Source organism: Hyaloscypha bicolor (genome assembly GCF_002865645.1).
Source record: "Hyaloscypha bicolor E unplaced genomic scaffold K444scaffold_53, whole genome shotgun sequence".
In the NCBI taxonomy this organism is placed as follows: Eukaryota; Fungi; Ascomycota; class Leotiomycetes; order Helotiales; family Hyaloscyphaceae; genus Hyaloscypha; species Hyaloscypha bicolor.
Window position 1 is genome coordinate 1,079,475 of NW_020194555.1, and position 10,363 is coordinate 1,089,837.

The 10,363-nt window shown below is 33.5% G+C and overlaps 2 protein-coding genes across 2 annotated transcripts; one reads left to right on the forward strand and one right to left on the reverse strand.

Moving 5' to 3' along the window:
• The first annotated feature begins 3,745 nt into the window (after positions 1-3,745).
• On the forward strand, positions 3,746-4,753 carry K444DRAFT_340509 (uncharacterized protein). The gene has a single exon (XM_024872019.1). It carries the CDS (start codon positions 3,989-3,991, stop codon positions 4,472-4,474), a length of 486 nt encoding a protein of 161 aa, XP_024739266.1. The 5' UTR covers positions 3,746-3,988; the 3' UTR covers positions 4,475-4,753.
• Positions 4,754-5,058: 305 nt separating this feature from the next.
• On the reverse strand, positions 5,059-6,309 carry K444DRAFT_627311 (uncharacterized protein; the record flags this gene model as incomplete). Its single annotated transcript, XM_024882781.1, has 3 exons — positions 5,059-5,198; positions 5,290-5,998; positions 6,058-6,309. The coding sequence occupies 3 exons, from the start codon at positions 6,307-6,309 to the stop codon at positions 5,059-5,061; spliced, it is 1,101 nt and encodes a 366-aa protein (XP_024739267.1).
• Positions 6,310-10,363: the final 4,054 nt, after the last annotated feature.

A 10,363-nucleotide genomic window follows, 5' to 3' on the forward strand; every position in this document is an offset into this window, starting at 1 on the left:
ACGAAGTATTAACTTAATTACGACCGGTTCTCGAGGATTATTGTCTGGAAGTTTGGTATATACTTTTAAAGCTTCGGACAACTTATTAATTGAGGCGATTTGACGAACTTGAGTGCCCTAGTATATTGGTACAGTTATAATTAAGGCAATATTTCCACTGCATTTCTTTATAGCTTCTCGTAAGTATACTAATTACTTATCAGATTTCGAAAATGCGGCTACAATTTTATTTGGGAAGCTCTTAAAAAACGTACCAAGTCCAGTAATAATTTGGTTTTGGAAAAGGTCCTTTCTAGAGAAGAGGAGATCCTTGAAAATTAATTGAATACCGTAAGAATCGTATAGAACTAAAAGAACGTAAGTAGCCTCGGGTTTAAGAACAAGATCGGCCTATACTCTTCTTTATATATTATATATATCGGAGGAGAATATAGTTTACTAGTAGTAAGCTTCTTTAGTAATCTCACCGGTACTTCTAATTATATTATTAACTATCCATTCCGCACTAGCCTTAACTGACCTAATTCCAATCGAATTCCAATAGCATAATATGCTATTAACAAGAAAGGAGGTATTTTCGATGCGTATCTTGCCAATATTCGATAATCTATTAACGATGATTTGAAGATATAATATAATATCTGTAATAGCTTAAACCCTAGCTTTGACCTTATTATAGCAGTTCGTAAGAAGTATACTAGCAAGTGCTTTGCGTATAAGAGCTTTGAAACCGAGCTTTGCATGAATGCTATCTATTCGGGGATTATAAATAAGGAAAAGCTTGCTATTAAGGTGTAAATTACAAGAGCAAAAAGCTCTTCAAAAGTGCTCTCAAGCAGAGAAAAGTATAAAGAAACAGCTGGCTGTTTCTTTCTCTTGGACTAAATATTAATTTAATTCTTCTCTTGGTACTCCTTTTAACCTATATAATCCTTCAGGTAAGAACCCTAATTCAGAGTAATATTCCAAGACTTGGGCTTGGCTATATAATGCTTGCACTAGCCCTTTTGGGAGGTAAAACCACAGCCTGGAATAGGGTAAATAATCGTAAATTATGCGGCAATAGTGCAATAGCTATAAAGGCTATGGGTATTAGTTAAAGGCGGCATAATAGCAGGTTGGTAGTTAATTAATTAATAATAATTAGAAAGGAGAGTATCGAGAATTATAAGAATTTATATACTTATTAAGCCTGCCTCTACTAATTCTATTAGCTAGAAACACCGGCTAGCCTAATTAGGAACTATGCCCCCAAGACCTACTTAATATAATACATAATAGTTAATTTACTATTATATTTAATTATATAATAATAGTCAAGCTAAATCCTTAATTAAGCCATCCCTAATAGTGCCTCAAGCTTATAACTAATACCTTATACCAAAATACGCCCCGTACTAAAATATATACTCGAGAAAAACACTTCTATTAATTAAAAGTAACTACTTTATAAAATCCTTTTATTTTTAATAAATAAGACCCCTTAAATATATAAAGCTTATTATTAATATTAAATAATTTAAATAATTTTATTTTTAATAATTTTATTTTTAAAAATTTTATTTAAAATATATTAATATAACTTTTATAATATTTTTTTTATATAAATTTCTTTAAAATTTTTATTTTTATTATTATTATAGAATTTATATTTAAATTAATATATGGGATTATAGATAATAGACTAAAAGAATAAAACTAGAGGTATTTTTATAAATAATTAGTTTTTAAATCTAGTTAATAATAATTACTTATTATTATAAGATTTAAAGGTTTTAGAATAAATAGTATTATAGAATAAGTATTAGCTATTTAAGTACTACTATTATTTTTATTATTTTAAAGATAGAAATATAAAAGTAAATATTAATTAAGAGCTAATAAGAGTTTTATAATTTCAGGAATTATAAAATCTCTATCTAGTCTTATAAAAAAAACAAGAACTAAACAGAATTATATATTATAAAAATAAGTAAACTATAAAGAAGCTTATAAAGCTTAGCCTATTTTTAGATCTAAAGAAATTCAAATCTGGCTTTCTATTACTTGGATTTAAAAGAGCCGATTTAGGCCCTTTATTACTTAATTAAGACTTTCTTTCCGGCTAAGATTTTAGAGAATTAAGGATTTAAATATAGCTCTCTATTACTTTAGTTTAGAGGAAATTAATTTAAGCTCTTTATTATATAACTATAAATTCAAAATTAGTTCTTATATCTTTATTAGCTATTATATAAAAGTTCTTAAAAATAGCTATCTAAATAAAAGATCTAAATAATAAATAACCTTTAAATACCTTAGGCTTAATATTTAAAATATATTAAAACTATTCTGGACAGATTATCTTTTAGTATTAATAAATACTATAAATATTAAATGAAATAATAAAGAGAAAAAAAGAAAAAAGAATAAGGAAATAAATAGAAGAATAGAAACTTTAATTATAAAAGCTTATAAAATAGAACAATTTAATAATATTAATATAGCTTTAATTATTTGCAAATATAATTAATATACTATATATAAATTCAAGGTTTATATATTATAGCTACTATTTATAATAGAGATAGTAAATAAAGTAATAATTTACTTTAATATATAAGTACTAATATTTTACTTTTAGTAAACTACCTATTTTCTCTCAAAAAACATAATATTAAAAGATATTAAGAAGTGCCTCCTAAAAAAAAAAGGGAAAATTTTGGCTCGGAAGAATAAGGAGAAGGGAAAGCACCTAATACTTAGCCTACTGGCTCTAGTATAAGCTATAAAAAGGCTAAAATTACGGAATTCTAAATATAGAACTAATATTTATTCCTATATAGCAGAAAATCCTATATACCGGAATGATTTCATAATTTAGATATCTTAAATCTCTATTATATAAATATATAAAGTTATAATTAGTTTACTATTATTCTTTAGCTATTTGTCTATAAGGCTTTAGTATATAGTAAGAAAATACTATAGTAGTAGTTATGTTATTAATTATCCCGTTAATGGCATTAAAAGCCCTTTAGCTATTCCCCCCTGCTCTATTATAACTATTGGCCTGTCTCTAAATTTCGGGACCGTAATACGAAGCTCCTATTAAGAAAGGATATAGCTCCAAACTTTAAAGCTATAGAGCGGAAGGAAACTTCATGCCGGATTTATCTGGACAAAGTGGAAGGAGGTATATAATACGCCAAGCATCTTAATAAGCGAAGGAGGTGCTTACATAATATTATATTTACAGCTACGCTAAATTAATCGTATATTGCATACGAAGTATTATACGAAACTCACGTGAAGTGTGGCGTTATTCTAGAAGTTTCAACAAGCAGCCACGTGGCTGCTTCCACACGGAGCGCCATTTAGTCGTTCTAATCCCCATCCCATCTCTATATAAGGTACGGAGGTAGTGCTTCATGAGAGACCGCGCCAGTAAAGCCCTTGCATAGGCCTCCCTGCCGGGAGAGCCTCGAATATACAATGCCATATCAAAACGTAATGGGGTCCCTCTAACTACCCTTTATTATCGCGATTATAGGTGGGCCTCTATTAAAGCGAAGGCCGAAGGCCAACTGTATCTCACTCCGTCGGAGGAGAAAGCCCTCGAAAAGTATTTAAAACTAACGGCTGACCTCGGGAATCCTGTGTGAATCAAGTGCCTACCTGATGATTTCTTGTATGATGAAAGAACTGTATTTTTTCTATCCAAGAAGAGAAGAGAGCAATGTATGAGTACATACTAAGCTCTCTAGGTAGCAATGACTCAGACTACTGCCTAGTGTCTCTGCAAAGGATAGGTATATGTGACTCAGGCTACTGCCTAGTACCGCTGAGATGATTGTTAGTCGCAGCTCTTGTAAGCACTGTAGAAATCGAAGCGTTCAAGTGACTCAATTCGAGTGGTCCAATTCCAGCGGCTGGTACATCTGCGAAGAGTTCTGCTAGATGATTCTGTACCCCTTCAACGGTAGCCTGGCCGTTGAACCGAAAACGTATGCATTGGGATGAGGAGACGTATCGATTCGAGAGAATTTTCCTCAAAGAAGGCCTCGTAGACGAGGCCAGGAACGAACGCGAAGATGAGGAAGGCGACCGAAGAGCCCGTGAAGAGTGGGAGGCAATAAGTGATCTCAAGTGGAGGGATCCTTACAAGTACTCTGTTGAAAAGGCGAAGTACGAACGTCGGATGAGGGATCTCGATCTTCGAGGCAAGGGTTGGACGCAAGAGCAGATCGAGGCTGCGGATCGAGCCGACGCTGCGGTCTTTTTGAGTCGCAACATCAAACGAGGTAGCGGGTCCGCCATTATATACAAACACAGAGGGCCCAAGAGGATGCAAAGGGCGTCGGAGTTTATATACAAGAGGAGCCTCAAAAGCCTCAAAAGCCTCTGCAGGGGTGGGACAGAACCCCTGATCGATACCATGACAGAGCCAGGGACGCAACTAGAAGAGTTTCAAGAACTATCTTCTACTGAATAGAGAATAAGAATATCTTGGTACCTATGTAATATGAGGGAAGTAATGAGACCAAAGAGGCTGCTGGAAAACAGAATCAGGGAGGTATGGCAAGGAAAGAAAACATTCGATAACAATATAGGTTCGGGCGAAGAGATATATTACGGAAACGGAAACGAGATAGATATCAACAACAAAAATAGTATCGATAAAATAACGAAAAATTAAATAGACCCCGAGATTCCATCGTGTGGGATTCCCTAGTATGGTGAAGTCGACGATGAATGGTAGTGCAAGATGATAAACAAGAACGCCCAGCCCTGATGCAGCTATTGTTACTGCGGACATTCGCCACAAAACTCGTTGGACATGTGACATAAAGGGCGCGTTCCAAGCCAGGAGGTGAAGGCCCCCATAAAACAGCCCTGCGAATGTGAAGCCAGCCATAAATACGAAATACTTGTCCCAGTAGTCTTCTTTACCCTCTGTATTAAGATCGAATACCGATACCGATCCGAAATCAAAGTCAATGGGCCAGTTCCTTTCTCGATCTTGCAGAGCGTCACACACCTTCCTGATGTTTTCATAGCGCCTTAGTGCGTGAGAAGTCAACAACCAGCGACGGTGGTCGGGGGGGGAATAGAGTAGATATGGTCGATGAAGTGAGAGGATGCCCCTTTCCCCAGAACACCGCGACTCTGCATAATGGCGATGTCGTTGGTAGCGTTGGTAGTAGAGTCCGGCAATACTTTGACCCATATACAGTTTCTGCCGCTCAGCCGCTAACTTTGTCTGTCGAATCGGAAGACTAGTTGTGAGAATTGCAGCAGAAGACTCACTTCCAGAAGATGCATGTCGAAGACAGAGCACTGGGGAAGGCTCAATCCCACTGTTAATAAATTCCAGGTAATCACTATCTCGTTGGCCGTCGAACTCGGTAAAGTAACAAAGCCAGGCACAAGCGCCCTGCACGCTTTTGCCACTAATTTTTGTTGGCTCCTCGATGTCTAATGGCTTGTCCCACCAGAAGTAGTAGATAAGTAAGGTGCAGACTGTGTGGGCGAATGTATTTAACTCTACTAAACTGATCGGGAGACCCTGCGCCAAACGAGAAATACACTGAATGATGAACCAGGCCACCTGAAGACACACGATGGTCTTGGCAAGCTGACTGGCATTGCTCTTGTCGAGAATGTCTGCCTTAGAGATATCCGGGAGCAGTTCAGGTTCGTATTCGGCTAACCAGATAAGACCATCCTTAGATAGCACGACGCGATCGCGGGAACCAGGGAGGAACTTTTCATCTGGTTGAAGGTTGGATGTATCAAAGGCAAAGCCACCCATGAGAGCATAGAAGCTGTGCGTCAAGGTCCAAGTATCTCTGACCTCCAGATCCCGTCCCGTAGAGTCAACAGCACTCATCTCCATATCCTCGGGATTTTCGGACTCCCGATCTCTCTGTGTTTGAGCTTTCTTCTCGAGCAATTGCTGCATATCCTTGGTGAAGCGTTGGGCTTTTCGTCTCTGAACCCACGCGGTAAATGCTACCTGCAACATCTTGTCAGTCGTATACATCCTTCAAGGGTCGGTACGGGAACTTTCTGTACCATTTCAGGGGCCAGTATTCCCAGAATCAGCCAGCCCAGCTTCCGCCATTGTTGCTTTGTAACCCATCCTCTAGGATCCCAACACGCCCGCTTCGGAGACCGGCTCTCCGCTGGAATATTGAGGTGGACTGACGTCCAAATGCAGAGACCGAGAGTGACGACGCAGGTGGAGAGTATGGAGAAGGTTCCGCGAGATTCGGGCTCGGGATGCCAGCGAGCGGTCCAGTTGCTTGGTGCCTCGCCGAAGAGCATGGCTCAGGCTAAATAGCCTTGTCGAGATTTGGGATCGGCACGATCAAAGAAGTGCGAGTAACCCTTCTGAGGAGGATCGGAATAAGGAAGGCGAGTATCAGGCTCTACGGACGCTTATCAGTCACAATAGTGGGTTGGACGTCGAGCAACAGCCACCAGCTTGGCAAAATAATTACACAAGTGAAATTAAGTTACGTCGTAATTACCCAAGTATTATAGCAGGTGCGGGGTCGTTTTGCTCTAACCTAAAATGGTTAGTCGCTTCGACTCCAGTACTGATCCGCGTGGCAACCTTACTTAAATTATATACTACAGCAGCCATACGAATAATGACGAGTTCTTGCATAGTAGTGAGGCCTTAGAGCTCGGATAAGACGCCTTTATAAGTATTAGGGATAGTATAAGCTCGGTGGTGGAGCTATAGTAAAGGAAGTCTGTTATGCTATAAAAGGAGACTCTTTACAAATCAGGCGCGAAGGCGACGATACGAACGTGATTTTCCAGTAGGAGAGGTTAAAGGTGTCTGGGAGTAGTTACGGAATATAACTTATAAGAAAATATAGGAGATATTGAGGTGTGTATAGATTTTAAGATACTGAAAGTCAAAGTACCTGTCATTTTTTCCGGTACATAGGGTTTTCCGCTATGTAGGGGTGGACGTTACTATGAGAAATGAAGCTAATCTCTTTCCCTCGTGACATATCTTGCTCGTTACGGTTTCACTGTAGAGTCCTCTGACCAGCTTGCCCTAAGGGAATGCAAAACCTTTGCGAAGGATCAGGGTATGTATCTAAGGAAAGCCTTAAAACATCTCGCTGGGGATCAAGGGTCTGGGCGTGATGTTAGAGGATATTGCAGGAGGACATTGCTATTGGAGGTGTTGATATTAGGCATTGAGTATGTGATAAGGGCAGAGATCCAGCGCCTTTAATTCGAGCTCAGAACAGAAACTTTGAATGCAGCTACATTGTCCAGTTAGTCATTCCAATCAAGGTTGGGTGGCCATGGGTCGAGTAGCAAGAGTTCGGATGGACGAAGCGGATTGAGATACGTGGTGATAAACACGAGGAAGAGTGATATCATATGGGGATACCAAAATATTCCGGGAGCCAAACTACTCCCAGAATCTTTCTTCCCGGGAGCTAAAACGGTCCTATGAGCTTACAGGCTTCCAGGATCTTTGCTCCTGGAATCCACCATGATCCTGGAAGCCTTCCTCCCAGGAGTCCTGCCATTCCTGGAAGTACATGGATTCCTAGAATCATCAAGGAGCCGTTTGTGGAGAACGCTGTTTCTGGATGCGGTTAAAGTGCCGATTGTAAGAGGTTGGATGTGGTTTGTGGAGAAGTGAGGTCGTTTCACCTGCAAGCACTCTCATCGAGAATAGGGAGAGAAGATTGATTAAATCATTGACGGCTCGGACATGAGGATTCTTAGGATATCTTGGAGAGAAGGGGGAGTCCGTTTCTGGATATAGAGAACTTTGTTTTTGAATAGGAATAAAATGCCAATTATAAAGGTTGTCGTTTGTAGAGAAGTTAAACGCTGTTTCTGGATAGGGTCGAAATAATAACCAAGTTTTAACGGGGACCGTGTAATGCGGTGCAGAATCGGTAGTATAGTCGGAATTAGAGCTAACGCCTAAATTAAACTACTCAAGTAGCTCTTAAATCCGCTTGAGTTAGCCAAAATCTAATTAGGTAAAAAGGCCAAAAGTAAATAAAGAAAAGATATTAGAATTAGAGAAAAATCCATAATTAGAGATAAGTTTCAGATTAAAGTATATTAAGTTTAATTACATAATATCTAACTTTCTTTTTATAAATAACTTTCTTTAATAAGAATAACTTTATTAAACTACTTAACTAAAATACAAGCAAATCTAGTTCTGGGGCTATTACTAGATAGTATAAATTAAAAGGTATTATTCTATACTAGTTAATAGTAGTAATAGTAATAGTTTAGATTAAGAGTTAAGATTTAATATTAAAATACCTTTAAGCCTGCTTATTTAAGCCGGAATTAAAGATTAAAACAATATTATAAAGAAGTATGTTAGCTAAAGTTAGTAGTTAAGAAAGCTATAACTACCTTATTTATAAACCGGCTATTTTATTTTATTTTTTATAAATATATTATATAATTCTAAGCAAATTTAATATATATTTAGCTTATATTCGACTTTGCTTTTTTTCTCAAATAAGCTCCTTATTATATAAATAAACTAAAGTATATATAAGATATAGGTTATTTGGGCTATATAAAATACTATCTAGTTTTAAATAATTATTATATAATAATAAATTAAAAATAAAGTATTTTTAGTAATTTTTATATATACTAATTATATTACTAGATTAGATATAAGATTATTTCCTTTACTAATTTAGTATTTCTAAATAATATTTGGAAATTAATTTTATAAGCTTATATTCTGCTTTAATTTACTTTAATATTTATAATAATACTTTAATATAATAAAATCTAAATATATGTTTTTAGGCTATTAGATATTATTAAATAAATAAAACTAATTATATGAGATTATTTTGGATAAATCTATTATTAAAAAAATATTTTAATTATTTAAATAATAGATTAATAATATCTTTTAAGTATATAAGTCTTATATAAATCCTATAATAAACAAATTACTAACCTGGCTTTTATTTACTATTTTCGGATTAAGATATATTATAAAAAAGATATATTCTCTAATTTTATTATTATATTTAATTATATTTCTTTTTTTTATTATTATATCTAATATTAATATATTACTTTAAACTTTTAAATAATCTGAGAAATATTCTTAATTAGGGAACTATACGGGAATAATAGTATAAAGTTCAAGTAAAATCAAGAAAGGCTCTTTAATATAATAATATTAATCTTATTAATTCTTATAGGAAATTAACTTATTTAGACTCTTTAATAATCTTAACTAGAATACTATTATATTTTAAAGCCTCTTAAATCCAGAAAGAATTTCTTTAATTCCCGAATTTATTATATATAAAAAGTATTTCTTATAGCTAAATAATAATATAGCTATTATTAATAGTAATCTACTAGCTAAGAACTTAGTTTATATAAAAGAAAAGAATTTATTATATATATTACTAGTTCCGAAAATATTTCTAATTTATAAAAGAGCTTATTTTACTATTTTTACTAATAAGTTAGCTATTTTATTAGAAGCTATAATAAAACTATTTAGTTTCTTTATTATAGATTTATTATTTAAAGCAAATATATAGTATAAAGGCTTTAATTAAGTCTGCTTCTTTATTACCTATATAAATCCAATAAATATAACTAATTCTATTAATATTATATTTAGTTTAAAGACTAATAAATATATTTATAAGTTTTAGTAAAATTTATTTAATATACTAGATTAGCTAATATTAATAATATTAGCCTATTACTATTTCTTATATAATTCTATAATAAAATTACTTTTTATTATATTTTTATAAATGAAATATATAACGATTTCTAAAAAAAATTAAAAGAATTATATCTAAAAAGAAATATTATACTAATTATATTAGATATATTATATATATATATAAAGTATTATAAGAAAATAGCCGACTTCTAAAATAGAGATTATCTAGTTATAAAGGTATTTAAGAATATAAATATAATTATAAAGCCTCTTATAAATATAATAGTTTATTTAGATATTATTAGGTGAGATAAAATTAAATAGAAATTATAAAAGAAATAAGTAGGTCTTAAAAGTCTCTAAATAATTAACTTATAAAAAGAAACTTTCTAATATAATTATATTATAAGATTAATAGAAGCTAATACTCGAGTATATTTAATTTTAAAATCAAATAATTAAATCTATATTAGCTAGTAAATAATTAGAATTCTAAAAAGATTTATAACTACTTTATTTAGCTATATAATAAATATATTAATATCTAGTTTAAAAATAAAATAAATTCTATATAGCTAGAATTATATTTTCTACAAATACTTTATTAGCCTTTAATATTTCTTTTTAGTAATATTATATTTCTATTTAGTATTATTTTAG